The 25,299-nt window shown below is 44.1% G+C and overlaps 2 protein-coding genes across 2 annotated transcripts in view; both read right to left on the bottom strand.

Annotated features, from left to right (window-relative positions):
• Positions 1 to 848: 848 nt before the first annotated feature.
• LOC135084235 (trypsin beta-like) lies at positions 849 to 12,159 on the bottom strand. Its single transcript, XM_063978987.1, is given in 9 exon segments — positions 849 to 1,197; positions 2,824 to 2,844; positions 2,847 to 2,975; positions 3,360 to 3,519; positions 4,518 to 4,717; positions 5,458 to 5,522; positions 7,011 to 7,096; positions 10,051 to 10,181; positions 12,054 to 12,159. Coding segments are annotated over 9 exon segments (1,029 nt in total). The 5' UTR covers positions 12,091 to 12,159; the 3' UTR covers positions 849 to 997.
• Positions 12,160 to 12,943: 784 nt separating this feature from the next.
• The window catches only part of LOC135084236 (inositol 1,4,5-trisphosphate receptor), a 122,336-nt gene continuing 109,980 nt past the window's right edge, over positions 12,944 to 25,299 (bottom strand). The window contains exons 51-58 of the mRNA XM_063978988.1: positions 24,546 to 24,718; positions 23,239 to 23,403; positions 22,413 to 22,590; positions 21,558 to 21,778; positions 19,714 to 19,879; positions 19,086 to 19,246; positions 18,282 to 18,446; positions 12,944 to 17,100 (exon numbers count right to left, since the gene is read on the bottom strand). Coding sequence (XP_063835058.1) covers positions 17,008 to 17,100; positions 18,282 to 18,446; positions 19,086 to 19,246; positions 19,714 to 19,879; positions 21,558 to 21,778; positions 22,413 to 22,590; positions 23,239 to 23,403; positions 24,546 to 24,718 — 1,322 coding nt within the window. The 3' untranslated portion in view covers positions 12,944 to 17,007. The remainder of the gene's footprint in view (positions 17,101 to 18,281; positions 18,447 to 19,085; positions 19,247 to 19,713; positions 19,880 to 21,557; positions 21,779 to 22,412; positions 22,591 to 23,238; positions 23,404 to 24,545; positions 24,719 to 25,299) is intronic.

Below are 25,299 nucleotides of genomic sequence, written 5' to 3' on the forward strand. Positions count from 1 at the left end.
CACCCGCGCGCTCTGCGATCGATTAGCGGGCGACCATTTTGTACCAGTGACTTAATTGCCCGTTTTGCAACCGCCCGTCTTGCGATTATCGCCCACCACGTTTGCGATAACCGCGTAACCACGCAAATAACCGCTCCCGTGAGTTTTAAAATAAAATCGCAATGAGGGTTTTCGCGTATGAAAAATCCGCCAGATGGCAATACGTAGACGCGAAGTCTAAATGCTGCATGATTGGTTATTTTTGACATGACATTAACAGATATGTCAAAATCCACCAATCACGCAGCAGTCAGACCCCACATCCACGTCCCGCCATCTAGCGGATCTTTCATACGCGAAAACCCTCATTCCACAACCGCCACGGGCGCGGGTGAAAATCGCTCCATGAGTTTTAAGCCTTAGTGTGGTGTAGGCCTAATATGTAAAGAGACCGCTTTGTTGCAGCGCGATGCCGGCAGGTGGTGCTGGTGGCGCTGGCGCAGTTATGACGTGTGTAGCGGATCACCTTGTACCTTATATTTATTATGTACCCTGTAACATATAATATACTATATCATTATTCGTAAATAAAATATTCATATGTGATATCTAGACATACGACTTTTATTTGCCGTACAGATTGGTCGTGCTCCTCTGAGAAATTGTTTTGAGTTACCATTTATTTAAAATGACGATTTTTTTTTACAAAACATTTCTTTTTCAATCACACAACACCATATATAAATCAGCATTTGTCATTGAGTTGTTTGTAACAAAACAAATATATTTGTTCATAAAATTTTATGCTATCATACCAATCAGTACAAAATGAAGCCTGTGACTGCCAAAGGCAATAAAAATCTAAGAACTTTGTATAAAAATAAATTTATTATCCTAAATACAAACATTTACTGCGTATTTACAATTGAGGTACCAAATTACGCTTACAGTACTTTGAAAGTGAATAACAGATACTAAAAAAATATAAATAGTTTTGTCAATAATCTGCTATACTTTATTATAGCAAAAAATAACATTTCTCTAGACTCATCTCGGGGCAAGGGAATAAAAACACTCCCTTGGTGAGATTATAAAAAGATAAATTCATTAAAAGTCCTTGATCATCAGCGTGAATGAAGCCAAGAGTGACGTCACCAGGAGCAATGATGTCGCGGTCGTGCTGCCACTGAGCCGTGGACTGCTGCTGTATTGGTTGACCTGGAAACATACATTATTATCAGTTTATTTCTGTGATCTATCTATATCTATAAAAGCGAAAGGTCACTGATTAACTGAGGCCTTGTCCAGGTCTTCGTGCGAACACGAGCGTATGTGTGACGTGATTTACGCGCGAATTAACGACTCGCGCGTGTCTTGTGGACGGAATGTATCTTGCCAACGCGCGTATGCTTCGCGGCGAATTCGCCCTCCTGGACAAGGCCTGACACACTCATCACAAAATCTCAGAAACTACAAGTGCTAGGAGTCTCAAATTTTGCATGTGGGATCCTTTTAGAACGTAGGTGCTCACTAAGAACGGATTTTACGGAACTCCACCCCTAAAGGGTAAAACGGGATCCACGCGTACGAATTCGCGGGCGGCCGCTAGTACATAATAAAGGTCATAGCAAACTTATCAACTCTGAAAGTAATCAACACCGTATCGCCTTTCGCGAGCTGTCAACCGCGAGGCGAGGCGTTTGCGTAACGGTGCGGATAAAAAGAATACTGACCGCTTCGAGTTGATACGGTTACGATCCCTTTCCGGGTTGATAGTGTGCTACGTCCTCAAGATTCACATCGTAAAACTATTGGAATCAGATCTTATCGCTCTCAACCAGTTATCTTTGCGTTTCATCTTCGCGAGAGAGATAAGTAGAACCAATTTGTCTGGGGGAAAAATGCGTTCGACATGAATTGCACTATAACAAAACGTGCAGTATTCGTATACAAATAAAATTCCCGTTATCTACCGCGAATTTTATTGTTTATTATCTGGATAAAGATAACCGTAGATATCGCATTACTCACGCCGATAACTGACCCATTTACTGATTAAACTGATAGATAAACATGCTGAAATATAAATATCGAAATGCGTATGATATCTTAATTATAAACTACTTTTTTCCATACTAGGTATTACAATTTGACCACCAGTAAATTGTAACTAGTAAATGCTGGGCAGTTTAAATCGAATCTTTATGTCCTGCTAGAATTATGACTCGTAATTTTGTCATCGACAAATAATAAAAAAACATATTGAATAACATGGTTGAATAAGCTGTTTCTAAAAATAATAACAACCGAGAAGTCAGACTAAAAATAAAAACTTCGATGCCGACTTCTGCGGTGGCATGATGCTATTATGCTGGTTTTGTTTGAGGACATATCGTAAGCCGTGTTTATCTGCTATGTTACCTAAAGCCGGGTCTCCAGCATGTTTTGCCCTACACCAGTGTTTTTCAACCTTTTTCATGCAGCGACCCCCCTAGTATGAAAAAAATTTTTGCGACCCCGAAAAGATGTTGTAGGGACCGAAGTCTTCAATCCGTACAACATATTTTATACATTCGCATAATTAGATTTTGGATTAATTTATGTTTCAAACTTTACTATTTTTTAACCGAGATAGTTTTTACGACCTCTCGCGACCCCTCTATAGAGGCTTCGCGACCCCCCAGGGGGTCGCGACCCACAGGTTGAAAAACACTGCCCTACACAATCAACAAAAGCATGTCAACATTCAACATTTTTGTAGACAATTTGTTGAATGTCGACATGTTTTTGTGTGATTGGCTTACATTCATATTCAAAATAAAGTTCATTTATCATTATCATTACCGTGGCGTTGATCCAATTGGTGAAGGAAGCGACGCGCGCACTGACGCCAGGGTATGATGGGTGACCGCAGGAGTAGCCCCACGACGTGATGCCGACCACGATGTTTCCGTACAGCAGCGGGCCTCCGCTGTCGCCTTGGCACGCGTCTGCGCCTGCAACGAATATTTTAATATTTTTGCTGTTCATCATCAGTATGGCCTAGCACGAAAAACTTTCGAGTTCAAATCGTTTGCGTACTCGAATCGCCATCAAAAGATTTAGTAAGAAAACTACAACAGCGCCGTGAACGTGTCGTAAAGTGAACTTAGTATGAGATGTGGTTGCACGAAACTTATTTTGAGAATCAAAATTGTCACGTTATCGTTTAATTCGAAGGTTGAGTATCGAATACGCAAACGATTCGAAGACGAAAGTTGTTCATGCTAGAGGTACTGATCATTTAGAGCGCTATGGCTGAAATGATGATGATGAATATATTTCCCCTATTCCTCTTGTTGCAAACTTCTTCGTTAAGAAGTTAGAATATAGATACGTACCTCCAACATCAAGAAGTCCAGCGCATATCATGTTGGTAGTGACGAGGAAGGGTTCGCCTGTGATGGCCTGCAGGTAGCGGTACCTCTCCGCGCATGTCGTCCAGTTCACCTTCCGCACAGTTACCTCCTGCAGCGTCGTCGGCAACGCGTTGATTCCCGCCTGGAAATCAAATTAAAAATGAAAGAAAGTCGGGAAGTCAAATTGAAAACCGCAAGTAGAAAAAGCAAGACAAAGGTGGTGGTGGAAACCTATTTTTTTTTACTATCAATCAAAATTTCCCTGTTGTGTTCGTTTCGTTAATCGAGTATTTTCGGGCAAGTGGGTGGGCCACCTCAGAGCTTCTGGACTCGCTCGGTTTTTTCCGGGTATATAATACTCGAATAGCTATCGGAACGCTGCCACGATATTCCGATCGACCAGCAGATCAAGCGCCGCAAGTGGAACTGGATTGGCCACACTCTCCGAAGGGATCCCGATCACATCCACAAGCAGGCTCTGGATTGGAACCCCCAAGGAAAACGCAAACGTGGTCGCCCCAAGCAAACTTGGCGGCGCACTGTGGCAGGCGAGGCGAAGAAGATCGGCGACTTTGAGCGAGATCAAACGTGTAGCTCAAGACCGAACGCGATTGAGGACTGTTGTGGACGCCCTCTGCCTTAAGTAAGTCAATGTTCCCAGTTCTATTATTGGCGCACTCATCTTCTGGCTAGAGAAGGATACAGGGCGTAAGGGGAAAATCAGTTTTTTCAGTCCCTTTGTACGATGCGGTGGTATCCGATACCTTTATGCGCAAATTGTCGAATTCGCAAATAGTCAAGTTTTAAAAATGTCCAGTTGTACTTACAACACGTCACATGGACGCTCTGATACGGACGGGGCGAACGCTTGGTGGTGTGTGTGTAAATGGGAGGAAGAGTCGTATTCCAGCGAGGTGAGCCGTTAGCTCGTTCGGGTGGTTGTAAGAATAAATATAAGGTGGGTACCTAGTAAGGGTTTGGTTTGCAATGTCCAGTAGGGAAGGGTACCGTCCACTCGGTTCGTTCGTTCGTTTCAGCCACTGCTGTACAAAGGCCTCCACCAAGGCTTTCCATAATGAACGGTCGCGAACCTGGGTTCTTTCCGCGACCCTCACTTCACTCGGTACGATGAATACTCACAATGGTAGTCCCCCAGCCGACGTGTATGAGTCCCGTGTTGACCGGCAGCGACTGTCCCTGCATGGGCAGACTGGCCCTGTTGATTCTTGTGCTGAAGCTCAGTCGTGAGGCCAGCACCATTAGCGCCACGTCGGCGTCGTGCGTCACCGTGTTGTACGACTGGTGCACCACTATTACCGACACCCGGCTCGTGGTACCGCCTGGATAATGTAACGCAATTTGTAAATGAATACACGGATATCGCACAAAATCGCACAAATTCAAATCACAGTAATCAAATGATTCATGCTGATATAGTCCGGTTGCCGAGCACGTAGAATTTCGTCCAATGACCCCAAGCTACCCATCCTTATCACTCGCGCGTAATTATATTGCTATCGCGCTCGCACAATCACTGCGGCTGCCCGTCGCACAGTCGCGACAGAAATATAATTACGTGCGAGCGATAAGGATAGGTAGCTTGGGGTCATTGGACGAAATTCTACGTGCTCGGCGACCGGACTTTAGTACAGTACCGATGTCTTTGCTTATTTCCCCAGATATGTGGGAAAGTCAATCGTTACGCTAACTGTATCGCGACAGTTGTCTGACAAAAAATATAACGGTTAAAGTTCCAAAATACTGAACTGTCCTATCCCTGACATTGACAGTGGGGCGCCACCGTCAATACCGGATCGCTGGTTCCAATTTTTGCCATGTTGGAAACCATATAGTTGAACGATGGTAGCGCCCCCCTGTCATTCAGTTTGGTGGGACAGTTCAGCGTGGGTCATCTATAGTAGGTACGGACGACATCACCAAGACAGCACATCAAGTTAAACACAGTGGCGCACTATGGATCGAAATTGCGATTTATGGACATAGCGATTTTTTCCACAATGTGTTAACTTTTATAAATACATATTATTTTGCAATAAAAATGTATAGAATTACACTTTACCAGATCCTCGTAGCGCGGTACCAGCCCTGATGGTGTACTGCGACGGGTCTGGCCTGGGTGTTAATCTGAAAATAAGTAATTGTTTAAAATATCAATAGCTAATAAAATTGATACTCCGACAGAATATCCGTTTCATCATCATCATCGACATTTCAGATTATAGGATGTCCACTGCTGAACATAGGCCTCCCCCAATGTTTTCCATGTTGATCGATTGGTAGCGGCCTGCGTCCAGCGCCTTCCTGCTACCTTTATGATGTCGTCGGTCCACCTTGTGAGTGAACGTCCTACGCGTTTTCCGGTACGCGGCCTCCACTCTAGAACCTTGCTGCCCCATCGGCCGTCAGTTCTGCGTACTATGTGTCCTGCCCATTGCCACTTCAGCTTGCAAATCTGTCGGTCTATGTCAGCGAATTTAGTTCGTTTATGGATCTCCTTATTTCTGATTCGATCTGTCTCTCTTGTCTCTCGAATATCTGTTTAGACAACTCTTAGAGATGCCTGTATGTTAAATACACTTAAGATGAATAATGCGACCGCTAAAACGCGAAAAATTTAACGAATACCTTAAGCATTGAGATACATTCAATGCCTAAGTACTTACCTACTTAGTTTCTTAAGATTGACTTAAGTGCTGCTGAAAGTACATTTTAGGTATTCCCCGTCTCTTACTCCAAAATGCAATCTTTATCAACATACGAGTAATGGTGAACCATGTTTATTATATCCCAAACTTTATCTACAATAATGATAAATTCTGATACTCAAACACGGATAGCCCTATTTTAAACTACTACTAAGTAGAGAAATATTAAGTAGGTAGATAGTTTCTTTCAAAAGCCTCGCAACTCCATGCGCCCATTGTCACGATATGTTTGTTGCAGACCTAAGTAAAAGGAAGTATTGTTTTTACGATGTAACGTTCTTACGATGCGCGATGGTATTAATACAATACAAGTAAAATGTACGACGCCGACGTTTGGTTCGTAAAAGTTTGAACACTAGAACAACAGTTGTTTACTTAGGCCCTATTCGAACAAACTTTTATCCGAGAATAACTCCTGGTAAAATTGGCACATTGACAGTAAAAATAAGTTTTTTTTATCCATTACGAGGAAGCTCTTGTGGCCTGTATCTCACCTGATGGCAAGTGATGATCAGGCCGAAGGTGGAAGCGAGCTTCACTCGGAATCCTCAACCACGGAGGAACTGGCTATCTTACCTCTAACTGCCGGAACACAACAATGCTGTTAACATTGTTGTTACAATGGCGACAGACTTACTTAGGTAAGATGGTGGTAGCTAGCCAGGCAGACTTAGAACAAGCCCTATCACCAACCAAACCGCACAGAAAAATCTGCCCCCACTGGGAATCCAACCCGGGACCTCTGCGTCTGAAGCAGGTGGTCTTACCACTAGACCACAGAGGCGGTTAAGTTTAGAAGATAACCTTATTTTTTCGAGGCACACCATCTAATAATGACCACAGTACACCAGTGTGCCGCGGAACCTTTCTCTAGCATACTTATTCTGTGCGTTAACATGATACTCACCGATCAACAAAGCAGTGCGCGGCCGAGAGCACGACTCGGTTTGTGAGCAGCGTCCCGCCACACGTCAGCTGATTGCTTCTTTGAACCTGAAAATAATATTTTATTTATTGAATAATGTTAAGTATAAGTACCTAGGTCTTGATCGTGCATTCGTTTCAGCCAAATGACGTCCACTGCTGGACAGAGGCCTCCCCAAGAACTTCCATAACAACCGGGCCTGCACTGTCCGGATCCAGGTTCTTCCCGCAACCTTGACGAGATCGTCGGTCCACTTAGTGGGGGGCTTGTCCATGCTACGTCTTCCGGCCCGTGGTCGCCACTCGAAAACTTTTCTGCCCCAAGGGGCCATCATCTCTACGAGCATTGTGCTCCGCCCACTGCCACTTTATTTAAGAAATTTTGCAGGCTATATCTGTCACTGTCTGTTTTGGTTCTCTTCATTTCTCGATTACGCAGGGAAACTCCGAGCATAGCTCGCTCCATCCTCCATCGCCCTTTGGATGACCTTGGCAGGGCCGGATTAACCATCTCGGGGCCCCTAGGCACAGCTCCTTTTGGGCCCCCCTTTTTTTTGTCGCGGAGGATATGATTTGCGCACCGTCACCACTGCCGGGGGACAGGGTGGTGTGTGGGACTCCCGGCGCCCTAAAAAGGGAAAAGGACGGGTTTTACCTACTAAAACCTCCGCGGCGTTCTGTCGTAGCCCGAGTGGGGGTGTCGCGAGTATCCGGCCGTAGCCTTAGACTTCCGCGACACCACGCTACAGCGACAGCTCGCCTGCACGGCGGACCCTACACGCCCCCCTTGTGGGGGTCCGACGGGAATGCCCGAAACGCCAAGCCGTTCCCGTCAGACGGAGGTGACAACGGTGCCCCCGCACCCCCGGCCTGCTGGCCGCCACCTGGGGGCAGAGTAGAACGGTCGTACAACCGCCTTCTGATGGAGCGAGAGACGGAGCGATGGGGCGAGAGGATCGTTCTCCCGCTCGCGCTCCGCTGCCTTCTTCTGAAGGATGACCTCTTCGCAAAAGGAGGCGACCACCTTCCAGCATCCTTCACTTCCCAGCATGGCGATGACCAGGCTCGGAAGCGAAAGATCCCGGCCCACGACCGCAGTGAGGACACGGCGCTGCTCCTCCCAGCCTGTGCAGACCGCGAGGGTGTGCTGCACCGTGTCATCCGCCGCGCCGCATTTGTGGCACACGGGGATTCCTGTCGCCCGATTCTATGCAGGTACGAACCGAAGCAGCCATGCCCGGTCAGCACCTGCGCCAGACGGAACGTGAGGAACCCGTGCGGTCGTACCGTCCAGAACAGGACCAATGGCGGCCAAACTGCGCGCGAGTCATGTCTTCGCGACGGCGCCGCACCGGTCTGGGGCCGAGCGCTATCTACGCGCCTTCTGGTCTGCCATCCAGTGATAGATGACAGACAAGACCCCAGCTTCTAGCTCCCAAGGAGGAGTACCAGTGAGGACGCACGCCGCAGCGTGCCCTACCGTGAGGTAGGTCCTTGCGACCCTCTGCGCTATGGCCCGCTGGGGTCTGCGCAGAAGGGCAGCATTCTCCCTCTTGTCGAGTGTGTCCGCCCAGACTGGGGCGCCATACAGCGCCATGCTCCTCAGAACGCCGGCATAAAGTCGACGACAGCTCGTTTGTGGCCCTCCCAAATTCGGGAGGAGCCAACTCAGTGCGCTGGCTGCCTTGAGAAGGCGTGGCGCTAGCCCGTTGAAGTGCGGGCTAAAATGCCACCTCCCGTCAAGCGTGAGGCCCAGATATTTCATTTGGCCTTTGACGTCAATCCTAACGTCCTCAACGCGTCAGGAGGGTTGCGCTGGCCCCGGAAAAAAGAGGGCCTCAGTCTACTCCAGCGCGACTTTCAGGCCGAGGCGTCATATTCTGCGAGCGACTAATGTGCCGCCCGCCGACGCCAGCCGTGCCGCGGCCCCAAATGTCTTCTTCGGGCAGTGACCAGAGTGTCATCCGCATAGCATGTGACACTCATGCCCGCGAGAAGGACGCCCCGGAATAGCCAGTTGAAGCCTAGGTTCCACAAGAGTGGACCGAGCACCGAACCCTGCGGCACCCCGCTGGCTACGCCGCGCCGTTTGAGCTGGCCGTCTCTGTTAACATACAGGACTTCGCGGTCCCGTAAGTAATCGCCCAGCAGCGCTCAAACGTACTGAGGCACTCTGTGATGTTGAAGTGCCTAGAGTATGGTGGGATGAGGGATGGTATTGAAAGCGTTGGCTATATCGAATGATACAGCCAACACACCCTCAGCCCTCTCCCTAGCCTCCACAGTGAGGCTTTTTAGCCTCTGAAGGGCGTCAACCGTCGACCTGTCATGTAAACCAAAGCAGTAATGCCAACGTCACGAAAATTAATTAGGTTCCACAGTATCGAAATATGACGATTGAATGGGTAAACCAAAATAAGGCGAAGTTTTGAGGTGGTTTGAGTTTTGTTGCATAAAAATAATCTTTAACATTTTTATTTTTCATTTTTTTATCGGGAGTGCTGGGCCCCTGGTCATAGTGGGCCCCTGGCCATAGTGGGCCCCTAGGCACTGGCCTAAAGTGCCTTATGGATAATACGGCACTGGACCTTGGGCCTTCTTATGAGGCCCATATTAAGCGACCACGTCTTGCTTGGCCACCCTGTATATTAATTACTTAAACTTATTATGATTAAGTACCTAGAACAGGGATGGCGAACCTTTATGTAGCAACGTGCCACTTTTAAAAACAAATTTGATGTAGTCGTAGACGTGCCATTTAATGCTATCAATGAGGGAGCATCGTACCAGTGGCACCACTGGCAAATGACAGCATTACAGCATCTTATTCTACAGTGGCGCCAACTGATGTGAGTAAATACGATAGATGAGGGCTCTTTTTTATTATTTACTATTTTATTTCATAGTGAATTTTGGGGTGATTGGTGGCAATGGTGGCATGCCCTACATATTGTGGTTCGTATCATGCCATCAATGGCACGCGTGCCATATGTTCGCCATCCCTGACCTAGAATGATTCTTACCTGCACAGCGTAGGGGAACCGCTCAATGGTGGTGGACGTCCCGCCGATGATGCGGGAGTCCGGGTTAACCTGGGATAAGTCGACCACATTCAGCGTGTCTGCCTCGGAGTCCCACGCCCACGATTGGGACACTGAAAGGAAAAGTTTATCATTGTAGTTGACTGTAAACTGCTATCGTTAAGTAAACGATTGAACAGCAAAGCTTTTAGTAATTTGAATTTCAAAAATTACTAATAGTAGTCCAGCGGAGGCTGGTTGGAACCAGCGTTCCTCGGATATAGAGTCTCAGTCTGATACCTTTACCGTTCGGCTATCGTCGCTTATGGTTTTGAAAACTATTGAATTTGTTTTAGAAAGAATTCATTGCTTTTCAAATGTGTCACAGTACAAGTTTGCAGTCTATTTCTGTCTTCCTCAACCCATACCTTTTAAGAATTCGAAGAAATACTTGATTTCTAACAAGGTTTATGAAATGAAGGAATGACCTAACTGATTTTCACGAATTTACTAAGTTTTAGTATTAATTATCGGGGTATTCCATCCAATTAATCAAGATTCGATTCGCTAACAGACACAAGCACACTGATTAGTAAATAACACGATAATTATCTTTATCAATGTTCGAGTGCCCACAGGTAAGCATTGATAAGACTATTTTTACATGCTCATGGCATATTCTGATCACTCACCTTTATGTATTTATTCAGGGAACTTAGGTATAATTGATGGTCTCTAAAAATAACTCAACTATTTTTCTATTTCCTTAGAAGGCTCAATAGCCTTCTTTCATCATAACTAATTTTGATTGATAAAGGTAGCCAAAATTATTATCTGTTTAGTAAATTAGTATTGTAATCCATTTTATCAGAATCGAAATTTGTTTTACCTACATTGAATTATTTCATTCAAACGGCTTAGGTACATGTGCTCAGAAATAATGGTAATACTTAAGATTAAAGGACAAAAATTAACGACTCTCCCCTGAGTTCTCAAAAAAATAAATTGAGTTTTTTTACTTAATAGCGAAGTTATTACGAATTAACAAAACAATTGCTTAACATTGAAAACTTACGTAGATAATAACTTTGCAACCAAAATGTAGTGCGATGTGCACGTAAAAAAAACGTAGCGAAATTATCATTCAATTTAATCTATCAAGCAAGAATGTTGACTTTGTCTAAGAGGGCTGATACTTATTAACAAGTATCTCTACTTATTGCGAAAAACATGAATCATTACTTATTATCACACACGTAAATTACCTACCTGTATTTATTTTAAACTACATAGAAGTTTAAACTACCTATTACTACAATTTCGTCCATGTAAAAATGTTATTTATGACTAAGCAAGCTTGTCTGGACTTCGGATGATGCTTAAACCAAAGTATTTGATCGTGCTATAAAAGTTTACTATTTACTAGGTCTAATCTTCTTTATTAATCGTGTAAACGCAAGTGGAATGGAAAAAGTGGTTTCAGGTCATACTAGGAACAAATACCTTCTTAAACCTTATTTGTTGAGTGTCTCACCCGGGAATATAACATATTACCTCTGGGTCGAGCTCGAGTTGTCGAACCACTGGGCTATAGAGGCCTTGTCTAATGTCACACATCACTTTTTTGAATGTTTTTTGAAAAAAATTAACATGAGAGACAGAGAGTTAAATTAACAGCTTTGTTTGGATCGCACAAGCGAATCGCTTCAATATTGAGTTGTAAAAAAAGCTCATTACTTACAGGTAAATAAAAGTATTATAATGTAAACTTTATGCTCAACGTAATAAGATTCGAGGTCTAATAAAGCGCTAATAAGTGAAAATTGTATGCACTTAGACTTAACTAATATCAACACATATGAAACACTGTCAAACTCCACATTAATTACTGAATTACACTGCACTAGACCCATAGAGGAATTAACTAGACCCAACACCGGACTTCACATTTGAACACAACATAAAACACGTTCCTTGGAAGTATTTTCACTGAACACAAAACTTACACGAGAAAATGGCTAAAAACAATAATGTCAGACGCATGATGCCGCTTCGATGTCCGTCCACAAATGTCGAACGGGGTTTTATCGAAAAGATAATACTTTTATCAGAGCATTCACACCTTTTATAATATCTTTCGCTGGAAGGATTGTATCTATCTATAAAGACAGATTAGCGAATTTCCCGTGTACCTTTGCTTGCACGTGAACTGTCCATATCGTAGAAATAAAATCTAATCCTATCCTAAGTATTCACCTTGTGATAAACAATACGCAAATTCATCGAAATAATGTTATTATAGACAAATAAATACTTTCTATCTAGCTTATCAAGTAGGCAGTGCTAGTAGTGTTCACATTTGCAGTAAAAATAAATGGTTCAGTTATGGTTTGAAAAACCCAACAGATTTTGTTTCCACATCACCTCTCCTCTCAGGTTCGGTTTGAAAACTTTTTTACACTATTGGTTATTAAGAGTAGGCGCACACCGTTGATTTTTCGTCGGCCCATAGTTTAGTCGGGTAGTTGATCAGTATGGGCATGTATGGGAGTGCGCACACTACGCCGATTCGATTTGGCCGATTCATACAATTTAAAATCGGGCACAACTATCGGCCAACTAAAAATCAACGGTGTGCGCCTACTCTAAAACACATCTTCAATCCCCTCCACTTTGGTCACTGGTGGAAACCAGGTACCTATTGTTAGATATGTTTATAATTGTTGTATCATTCTGTAAGCCTGTTCAATAACTTACTCAACCAAACATAATGTAAATATGTTTTATGTGTAAAACCTGAACGTGCAAAACAGCTTGGATGGTGTAGGGTGGGAAAATGTATTTATATCAACTTTACAGTTAAGATAAAGCTGTTAAATTCAAATGAAACGATATATTTGTGCCATTATTTTTATTTATAAACAAAACACGTTATTGCAGCCGTCGCACCGGCAATATCCTACTAGTCTACGGTCGCTCCGCTTTGGTCCCGCGTTCGAACCCTATAGGGGCAAACGCTGAGACCGTAGCGGAACAAGCCCTTGGCTACATCTAAGGAAGAGGGTCCGCTGTGAGCGGCGCAACAGCGAAAACATTTTTGCGTTTTTAGACTGATTATTTATTTTCAGTTATAAAATTATATTTTGAAGTACTACCGCTGTGCTGCCTACCCACAAGCGAGAACTTTACATTTTCCGAAAGATTCGCTAGAATTTCGAAAGACCATAAACAATATAAAAAATACGATAGGAATGTAAACGTGCGATAAATATATTCTATAAACTTTAAAGACTCACAAGATGTGGTAATAAAAATATAGATTTCTAGGAAAAAATAGATACATTTGAAATTTGGTCAACGATCACCATGATACGTCCTTACAGCAATAGAGGGTTCCAGCATCGATTCCCGACGGAATACAATAAATAAACAAACTAGAACGTAACTGATATACCTAAACATTTAAAAATATAACTTTGATAGAAGTAAATAAATAAATAAAAATAATATAAAGCTCTGCATTATAAACGAGTTGTTAGTTTTACAGAATTTGCACTCGAAAACTTATTTCGACGTGTTAAAACTAAGTCAAATTATATTTTGAGAAGATTTTCCAAGCACTGCCTAATTTTTATGAAATATTTACTAATTTTCAAAATGAGATTTGTCCTAATTTTGCTAGATATATTTAACTATAATTGCCCTATAAATGCAAACTTCAGTGTAGTAAGAAGAATCAGGAATGTAAGTACAATTTGGTCGCGAAAAGTAAAATAAATATATACAAGTTATAGCTATATAAAGATCAATATAAGAGAGATAGATTTCAAGAGAGACAAGATTTAAGTACAAAAATAAACAGATCAACAAAAACAATAACAAATTGCTAATATTCGGCATATAAACATTCGATTTATATGATATCATACATTAAAATAGCGTGGTAAACATCGACTTAGCTACTATTGCTCGGATGGCACAGATCGTTTAGTAAGTCAGTGTTTATTTTATTGTTCGATTGATTTACATATATTTTAGATCTCAAATACAGATTCATAATTTTCAAACCTACAATTTATTGTAGTATCGTCATGAGAATATTTTATACCATTAATGATATACTCATAATACCACGTAGCGAAAACAGGGCGTACCCAATACTATGTTTTAATGCCCTTTTTCACCATTAATACCAAATTTTTAAGTGTCCCCTTTGAAAACAAAATTCCTGTTATGTGTTACCATAGGGATCACTTAAAAATTAGGTATTGATGGTGATTACGGGCATAAGTTTCATAAAAACATATAGAACCCGCCCCTAGCACACTACGTGGTAATATGAACATAACTTTGCACGGGTAATGCTCAGAGTGCTAAATATTAACGTGTTTCATTGAGGAACCTTATTCGAACTTAAACGAATTACGTAGAAATCGGTTATATTATAACATTGTAATATCTTCAAAGCCTCATACTTAAAAATAATAATGACAAATTAACGCCACGTACGAGGTGATTTTGGCGACAGATTGAAAGGCTTAAAATAGTATTGCATACTTCACTTTGCAGCCTACAGCTGCATCATTTCGTACATCAAACCTGTAGTGACCAACAACCACGTTTTAAGTCGAATCGAATTATTTACTAGCTTAAAAATAATGTTGCCGCGAATATTCGTAGACATAGGGCTTTACAACCCTGACCTGAAGAACATAGTTAACAATGTCAATATTTCCCCATAAACTGTCAATAAGTGAAAATTATTCTCAAAAAAGTTTCATGGCATAGCGATTGAAATAAGCCCTAAATTAAACAACATAACTTTTATTTATTTGACTATAGATGTTTCTTGTACTTATTGGATTAAAAAAGTCCAACAAATTCTTTTCAACAAAAATTAGACACTATGCAGTGATTCAGTGTCCTCATAAGTCTTCGAATGAGGCCAGTTTAATACCTAAAAATGCTATTAAAATGCATCCATTCTTGTATAAATGTTGTTATGTCCAATATTCGCGGCAACATGGCAACACCTTAACACATAAGACAACCACAACAAAAGTATACATTTCACACGATAACATTGTAGAGATAGACTCGGATCTCCGGATAATTAAATAAAATTCGTTTTATCTAACTACAGTACGATTAGGTAACGGTTTTGAGCTATTCGATTGCACATGTTATTCGAAGGAGCTACTTAAAATATTGCTTTGATCTGCCTGTATAATGCTTACGATCTGTATATAAAATCTAAGGAGAAATTAAATTTCTGACAAGAATATACAAAACAAGTCGTAAGCTCCTTCATCATCATCACTTAAAAACATCCACACCTAAATCTATGAACACTAGTTAAAACAAATTCATTTGTTCTAAATTATTCATCATAGGTTTCATACAGCATAACATTGTTTCAAATGTAACTTCAATAAAATTCAACAACTTATATTTGAATCACATTAGACAAGATTAGAGAAAAGGTAATGTAACAAGTTACTTGTAATGAAATGTATGAAAAGTTACAATTGAAATATAACATTACATTATTTGTCATCAAAGTCATAAAATCGTGATTTTCTTGCGAAAATCATCGAGTCCCCGATTTCTAGGTATTCAATTTAAGTACATATTATTGGGATATTTCACTAATGAAAAAATTACAATCTTCACTTTCTGCGTTATTTCATTAAAAAACAAGTATCTTTACGTTTGTTTTAACAATTACTTTAATTGAAAACTAGAAACCGGGTTTCTATATTAAATATTCAATAGATCTAATCTAAATTAGATTCTAAATGATCAAATCCTTGGCCAATTACAATATAACTATATACGCGGTCTATATCATAGATATGTGTAGATACCTACAGGAGGAAAAATTTATTTTGTATCTTGTTTTCTTTATATCTCTTTAATTTTTAGTATTTATCTTTAAATACAACGTCATTAGTGGAATATATTGATAGCTTACTATCTTTATGAATAGGAATCTATACTTATGTATGACTCACGCTAACAATATTAACCTGTAGGTATTTTCACTCATTTAGTGTCACGGAAAATCGAAGTTATCAAGTTTGAAATGGAACATTTCTATTTGATTGTGCGATAAGTTGAGGTAAGATGGTAAAATATTAGACACGACACACACTGCTCATATAAATTATATATTGCTCGTACTTACCTTTCGTCTCGATGATAAAGTATAGCTAAATCAATTTGATATCACATTAGCATGTTTTATGCGTGTGTAAAGAAAAGTTAGCTTAAAAAGCACCTTTCCTTCAAAGAGTTTATACGACACGTTGCTTATTTTCTCAAGCAAGTAAAACTAAATAAATTATTTGGTCATACTAACTTTCACAACACTTCTTAACAACAGAATGTAAAACGGCATTAAAGCTTGTGTAAAGCTAAATTAATAGTCATATCGCAAATTTTACAAGCATAAACTATACTGAGCATTAGTTGTACGATGACGTCACGAGTGTTGAAAGTAAGTATGTAATAGATTCATACCGCAAATTTTACAAGCAACTATACTGACCATCAACATTTGCAAGATGTTGCAAGACGTAACGAGTGTTGAAAGAACGTGTGTAATTGATTCATACCGCAAATCATACAGGCTTGGAACTATACTGAGCGTAACGTTGTACGAGACGTCACGCGTGTGAAAAGCACGTGTGTAATTGATTCATACCGCAAATTTTACAGGCTTGAAACTATACTGAGCGTAAAGTTGTACGATGACGTCACGGGTGTAAAAAGCACGTGTGTAATTGATTCATACTGCTAATTTTACAAGCATATCCAATACTGAGCATCAACAGTCTTAAGATGCCGTCATGTGTTGAAAGTAGGCAGGCATGAAACTGTACTGAGCATATTAGATGTAAGGTGACGTCACGAGTGTAGTGAGCGTGTGTGTGTGTCCTGGTGTGAGCAGGTGCGGATTCACGGAGGCAGGTTCATCTGCAAGTTCTGGAGGTACACCGAGGTTGAGTTGAGGAGCCCGATGCGCTGCTTCTGTTTTCTCTGCTCCGTCATCTGTGGATGAGGTGGATTTTAGTGGCGTATTCTTTGAACAGCCAACCGGACGATGTGGAAATTATTGGGGGAGGTCTATGTTCAGCAGTGGACGTCTGTTGATGATGGCTCTTTGACAAAGAAACAATAACACCTCATGGTAAGCTAAATAAGCTTGTGTAACGAGTGGGTTCACCACAATAGTCGTAAGAGGCTGCAGAGTACGTAATCCTGAAATGTAGACTCATTATAAAGTGTGTGGTGGAGGGTATCTAGTCGCAATTGCAAATAGGGGAGGATACTGGTGTATCACGAGCGGGTAGGGGTAGGTGGGCGAGGTGATGTAGATCCTGGCTGCGCAGGAGGAGGAGACATAGCTTAAGACGCAGTCAAGTTGAATTCATGTGTGTTACCTGGTCGCGCTAAGTAAGTTAGAAAGGTCAGCGAATAAAGGTTTTTTGTATTATTACTAGCGATCACCCGCGACTTCGTACGCGCGGAGTCCGTTTAACCCCCTTAGGGATTGATATTGCAAAATCCCGTCTTAGTGAGCACCTACGTTCTAAAAGGAAAATTTGAGGCTAGAAGACTCAAATTTTCCTTTGTAGTTTCTGAGATTTCGTGATGAGTGAGTCAGTCAATCAGTGACCTTTCGCATTTAAAGATAGATTATTATACCTGGTCGCGCAGCTCTGTGAGCAGGTGCGTGAGCGTGTGCACCTGGCGCTGGGCGCGCTCGAGCTGCGTCTGCAGGGCAGCTCGAGCCTCGCCGCCGGGGAGGGGAGGCTACAGTGATGTCGCGAGGGTACCTGGTCGCGCAGCTCTGTGAGCAGGTGCGTGAGCGTGTGCACCTGGCGCTGGGCGCGCTCGAGCTGCGTCTGCAGGGCAGCTCGAGCCTCGCCGCCGGGGAGGGGAGGCTACAGTGATGTCGCGAGGGTACCTGGTCGCGCAGCTCTGTGAGCAGGTGCGTGAGCGTGTGCACCTGGCGCTGGGCGCGCTCGAGCTGCGTCTGCAGGGCAGCTCGAGCCTCGCCGCCGGGGAGGGGAGGCTACAGTGATGTCGCGAGGGTACCTGGTCGCGCAGCTCTGTGAGCAGGTGCGTGAGCGTGTGCACCTGGCGCTGGGCGCGCTCGAGCTGCGTCTGCAGGGCAGCTCGAGCCTCGCCGCCGGGGAGGGGAGGCTACAGTGATGTCGCGAGGGTACCTGGTCGCGCAGCTCTGTGAGCAGGTGCGTGAGCGTGTGCACCTGGCGCTGGGCGCGCTCGAGCTGCGTCTGCAGGGCGCGCAACTCGAGCTCGCCGCCCTCGCCCTCGCCGCCGCCCACGAGCGATAGCGCGCGCAGACGCGGGAACCAGTCCAGGTTGTTTGACTGTGGAGAAAAGACCAATTTAATAAATCATCTACATAATACATAACACTAAGCCTAGACGCAGTCGTCGTTTCAGCCGAAAGACGTCCACTGCTGGACAAAGGCTTCCCCCAAGGATTTCCACGAAGACTGAACCTGCGCCGCTCGCATCCAGGCACCTCCCGCGACCTTCACCAGATCATCGGTCCACCTAGTAAGAGGCCTGCCCACGCTACGTTTTCCGACTCGTGGTCGCCACTCAAGAACTTTCCTGTCCCAGCGGCCATCAGCTCTACGAGCTATGCACCCCGCCCACTGCCACTTGATTGACTAGACGCAGCCCACTGACTTTTATTTGACCGATTTGCGTCGGGCTGTTAATCAGTACGGAGATATGAATGTGTGTCTTCATACAAATTAGATAAAATCGAACCCAACTATCGGCCGACTAAAAAAGTCTTTAGTCTGCGCTTAGGCTGCCACACTGCACGCGAAATTCCGAGGCAGCGGCTAGACTGTGAGGCCTAAGGAATAGAGTCCACTTCACCTTGATCATAGAGTGCACATAGCTCTGAACCATGAAGTAAAGATAGTGCCACATGTTGTGTTCGCTTCACTCTACTGTAGACTGTGGGACCTGAGGAATAGAGTCCACTTCACCTTGATCATAGAGTGCACATAGCTCTCGGGCCCGGTGAACTCGGTGGGGTCCTTGACCCGTACCAGCACCATGAAGTAGAGATAGTGCCACATGTTGTGTTCGCTTTTTATGTGTTCCTCGAACGAGACCGTCTTGTTGTCAAAGGCTGACCTGTTCAATCCTGCGAACAAAACAATAACTATACAGAGTATGTGTTGGACATAATGTATAAAGAAAGGCGTTGTCATCATTATTAGCCCTCGATCGAGTCCCTACGATATTACGCACAAACGTAGATCCCTACTTTGATCACAGTACATTCAGTTGTCCCTATCACACAGGACACTTACGGGTCTGTACCATAATAGGCTTGGGACACTGCGCCGCGCTCCGCCGCGGTACACGGGACGACAGATTTAATCATTGTATGCAAGTACCTCAGTTTGTATAGAAAACACGCGCGTCGCGCGGCACAACACACTGACAACGCGTCTGCGCGCGGGATTTTTTATATGAAATCACGCGGACCGCGGCGGAGCGCGGCGCAGTGTGATAATCGCCTTACGGGTACTTACTCTAGTAATAATATGAAACTCTACCTTGATTACTGAGCATTTACGGGACCATACTATATTTGTCTGAACTCACCACAAATAAAACAGGTGTTCTTGAGTATCAGCTCCTTCTGCTGTTTCTCGCTTCTAAGATCGGCGAAGGTGTCGATGATGACGCCGAATATCAGGTTCAGCACGATGATGATCACCACGAAGAAGAACAGCAGATCGTACACCACGCGCGCAACGAACAGAGGCTCCTGGAATGATAGTGTATTTAGCGATTTGGATCACTGCTTGCAAGTTATTTTTTAAAAGAGAAAACAAAGATTTTGCCTAGTCTTTTATTTTTGAAAGTTTCAAAATTATCTCAAGCCGGGTAATTTCAGTAGAGTAAAATAGGACCAACTCCACTTTTCCCGTGAATGTCGTAACAGGCGGTTAAGGGAGAAATATGCGAACATCAAGCCTCCCCAACCTTCTTTTTATGTAACAGGAGGCAAACGAGCAAACGGATCACCTGATGGTAAGTGATTACCGTCGCCCATAGACACCCGTCTAGAAACCTGTCTAGCCTGCGTCCAAATCCTGCAGTTGCTTCTGGTAAATTAGAGAGGATTGTCCTCTTGCCACTGCTACAGACTATGACCTGGTCAAGATGATGACGTATCTTGCGGAATTGATAGATTAATATTGTCAGGCGCTGGATGCGGGCCACTTTCATCCAGCTAAACAAGAAATCGTTGGGTAACCTCTTCCAACCAGCTACTCTAAAAATGTATTATTGCGGGAGGCCTATGATCAGCAGTAGGTGTCTTGTGGCTGAAATGACAAACTCACAAATCTAGCAGGGGCGCGGAGTAGTTAAGATTGTTAGGCGCCGTGATGCTGAATTACTGGTTGGTTTTTCAGCTGGCCAATCTAGGATGCGCGAACGCACGTCAATTGTTAGACATCAACGCAATGGACTGATAATTTTCAAACCAGCCAATCTGAAAATCATTGGGGAGGCCTATGTTCGTTCGTTTATTTCAGTCAAATGACGTCCACTGCTGGATAAAGACCTTCCCAAGGTTTCCACGATTATTGGTCCTGCACTCCTCGCATTCAGGCTTATGTTCAGCAGCGGATCCTGGGGCTGAAATGATGATGATGACGTCACTCACAAAGCTAGCAGGGGCGCGGAGTAGTTAATATTGTTAGGCGCCGGGGACGCTTCCAACTAGCTACTCTGAAAATGTATTGTTGGGGGAGGCCTATGTTCATCAGTCGGTCCTGTGGCTGAAATGACGACGATGACGTCACTCACAAAGCTAGCGGGGGCGCGCAGGATGTCCCCGATGCCGCCGCCGTTCCGCAGCCCCTGGTTGAGGGTGGTGACGATGCACATGATGAGCGAGTCGCAGCTGCGCTCGCGCAGGTCGCCGCCCACCGACACGAAGCGCGAGCGCGAGCGCCGGCAGCTCGAGGGGGAGAGGTACTTCGAGCTGCCGGAGCAGTCGTCGCAGGTGGGGACCTACTGTCACGAGGTCGCTTGGAGCCCGGAGGACACTCATAAAGCTGTGAGGATCCGGCAGAGTGGAATAGGACTACTCACTCTTTCAGGGGATGACGTAGGAGGCGACTGAGGGAGCAATATGCGAAAATCAGGCCTCTCCAACTCGTCTAGTCCGCACGTGGGGACTCCTGCAGTTGCCTCTAGTAAATTAAACTCCGGTCGCCGAGCTCGTAGAATTTCGTCCAATGACCCCACCCATCCTTATGGCTCGCATGTAATTACGACCTGATAATGATGACATATCTAGAAGAAGTATTGATTAAAGTGGTCAGGCGCTTGATGCGGGCTGCTCCAACTGGCTAAACTCATTGGGGGAGATCTAGTAGTAGTATGTTTAGTAGTGGACGTCCTGGGGCTGAAATGATGATGACGTCACTCACGAAGCTAGCAGGGGCGCGGAGGATGTCCCCGATGCCGCCGCCGTTCCGCAGCCCCTGGTTGAGGGTGGTGACGATGCACATGATGAGCGAGTCGCAGCTGCGCTCGCGCAGGTCGCCGCCCACCGACACGAAGCGCGAGCGCGAGCGCCGGCAGCTTTCAGGGGAGAGGTATTTCGAGCTGCCGGAGCAGTCGTCGGTGCCGAAACGAGGGTCGTCGTCGTCTGGGGATACGAAGACAGGTTAAAGCAGGAGTTCCCAATCTTTTCCATCTCGCGGCGCAGTTACAAATTTAGTATTTTGTCACGACGCCCGGGCGCCCTACTCTTTGAAAAAGATACAGTCGAAAGAAATAGGCACCTATAATGATAGTTGATAGTTAAGTAGGTAGATTGCAAAAAAACAAAACTATTTTTATAATATGAAACTAAGGCGCACACTTTGGAAACCCCAGGGTTAAAGCATTTCTTATTGTTTCAAATAGAGAAACACGAGTCTCAACGCAACACATCCAAAATGTCAAACCGTAAGTACATAAGTAACTCATATAAAAATGTAGCGTTGAGACCCAATAAACGAAGAGCGAGTGAACGCCAGACCTACGTAATTTTATAAAAGCTGAAAGTTTGTCAGCGTATGTTCCCAATATAGAATGTTGATGAATCATGAAGTTTAGGTCATCGTGGCTTTGGCAGCTATCCTAAAAAAACTGTCTGACAAGGAGTTGGAACTGTCAAAACTGTCTGGCTGATAAGGAAACTACTTCTAATTATTGCCTAGTCATTGGTAATCTTCGTCTTGCTAGAAGGTTTATCTTGGTATTAATATCCAGGGTACATATAGTTATAAGTCACTCACCATCGAGCCGGTCTACGCTGACGAGGAAGTGGTCCCGGAAGAACATGTAGCCGACGATGGAAAACATGTAGACCAGCACCAGCGCCAGTACGGCCGTCAGTAGGATCGACCGCCCGTTGCGTGTCACTGAGCGCATTACGTTCAACAGGGTCTCTTCGCGGTACACAATGTCCAGAAGCTGGAACGGAAATTAAACCTGTCTTACTGAGCTGCCACAATGGCGGATTGCAAGCGTTTTCAAAGCGGAGCGGCGACGCAGCGAACACGCCGTGTCACCGCGGCGAAGACGTCGCGGCTGCGCGGCGATCACGAGGCGAAAACTCTTGGCGGAAACGTTGCGCAACCGCGACGTCTCCGCCGCGTCGCCGCTCCGCCAAAGTGACAAGGCCAGGCTGCATTTCCACGAGAGGATGCGTAGCGAGGGATGTGTTTGTAAAGAACCAATGAAATCGCTTCATTTACCGAGGCGAGGTAAATGAAGCGATCCTTGCGGAATCTCTGGTGGAAATGTCTCACAGTTAGGATACAGTCGAAAATGGTACAGATGAAAATTACTACGCCTTCAGTACACAGCTGGCGCGACTGTACACATTTTGACAGCCGTGAGAGTGTCTTGATCCTACCATTTAGTTATACCTACTAAGCAAAAATTAAATAACATTCACAGCAGTTCGACTATGGGAACCTAATATGCTTTTTACATGGTTGCCTCACATTTTTTCCAATATGTTTTTAATAACTTCGAAAAATTATCGAGCTTACTAATAAGGATTTCCAACCACTGTCTAAAGTATATCCCTACTTAAAATACATAAAATAAACTCACCAAAACGGAAAAGAAGAATGGATGACAACAGATTCCGAGGAAGCAGAAGACCAAGTAGACGCTATGGTAGAGAAGCTCCGGGTCGGTGAGCACGTGCCGCGTCGACTTCGACAGCGTGCCCTGGTTGCCCATTATGCTCACCAAGTGGATCCCCTTTACCACTATCTGCGGACCATAAACATCTAATAAGGAATAAGTACGCATCGATTTTAAAAGTTAGTAAATTATGTTTAAATAAACACTTTAGTTAAATTATAGAATTTCTGAAAAACTAGGTAGGTAGTATTGAAATCGGATTAGAAACAAAAAAGTTACAAGTGTATGGAATTAGCTGAGCGTGACGTCAAATGCCACCCGCCCATAGTTACTTGTATGAGACTGCGTACTATCATTCTAACATGACCAATGACGTCATGAGATCTCTAACGTCTATATCTTAGGTATTTTTTGAAATTTTTGTTAGAGAACAGCACTGATTGATTTGATAATGCCAAAGTTACTCTGAAATGTGAGAAATAAAAAAAACCTTGCATATTTTGCAGTTCGTAACAGTTTGTAGTTAAAATAACTGTGGTTTAAGTTTACAGCTGTCAAGTGCAGTCCAGACAAATTGCAAATACGTTGACTCTTTTCAAGGTGGTAACACATGGCAACACTTTATCACACTGCAATTTGTAGCTATTCCCCGCTGATGAAATCCAAAAGGTGTAGGCCACATTAGTAACAGGGGAATGTTAAGTAAGTAAATAAGTTTCACAGGACTACTTCGTATGGCCGCCGCCTATACGTGTGGTTCCAGCTCAGTAGAATATTGGTACTTCACTCGACTGCTGGGTGTCGTAAAAGGAAACTAAAGGAGAAATACGAGAACATCAGACATCCCTAACCCGTTATACTAGCATGGGAAGTGTATGTTAAATTCTCCCTTTTGCTTCTGGTGAATTGGAGAGGGTCGACCCCCCGCTTGACTTAAGGTCCTATGTCCCCAAGATGGGGCAGAGGGCGTCCACAACAGTCCTCCATCTCGTTCGGTCTTGAGCTTCGCGCTTGATCTCGCTCCAGGTCTTGCCGATCTTCTTCGCCTCGTCCGCTACAGTGCGCCGCCAAGTTTGCCTGGGTCGACCACGTTTGCGTTTTCCTTGGGGGTTCCAATCCAGAGCCTGCTTTGGGATGTGATCGGGGTCCCTTCGGAGAGTGTGGCCAATCCAGTTCCACTTGCGGCGCTTGACCCCCCGCAGTGAAGACTAAATGACTTTATGATAATTACCTCTCTGTGAGCCTGTGGGAACATGAGTGTAGGCACTCACCGTGAGCATGGCCAGGCCCCACAGCGTAGGCTCGGGCCCGGCGCAGTAGATGAGCCGCACTATGGCGGAGGCCAGCAGCGCTCGCACGCCCGACGAGCGCGGCAGCCACGTCACTAGTGCGGCGCCCACCACGCCCACGCACCACACCACTAGGGATAGGTGCTGGCCCAGCTCTGTACACAAAAACGTCCAAATGTGAGTTAAAGATACATAAACATTCACGCAGCTTTATGGCGTGCATGGAAAATGCAAGATTTGGATATGATTTAATGCAGTGTTTTTCAACCTGTGGGGTATAGGCTATAGGGGTAAAACAGTAAAGTTTTAAAGATCGATTTATCCGAAATATAATAATTATGCAAATACATACTTGTATGAAAATGCATGAAAAAAAGCGAACGGTGGGGGGTCAAAAAATATTTTTTCGACTACTGGGGTCGTGTCATGAAAAAGGTTGAAAAACACTGATTTAATGAAACGCGGTTGCCTAAATCAGTGACGAGCGCGAAGCGACACGTGGCAAACACGTTCAATTCAATGGCATCTCTAGCTTGGGACCTATTTGCCAGTAAACAACTTAAGCCATGCATATTAAAATATTGAATTAGTATATACAAGTAAGATCAATTATATAAAACTGCTGGCGTAGAATGGTTTAACATGTATTACTTTTCTCTATGGTAACCCCCATGTTGGTACCCGCTGAAAACCAGCTTCGTGACTTGACGACTTGTGTCATGACACGATTTTCGCT

Source organism: Ostrinia nubilalis, chromosome 25, assembly GCF_963855985.1.
Source record: "Ostrinia nubilalis chromosome 25, ilOstNubi1.1, whole genome shotgun sequence".
NCBI classification, from domain to species: Eukaryota; Metazoa; Arthropoda; class Insecta; order Lepidoptera; family Crambidae; genus Ostrinia; species Ostrinia nubilalis.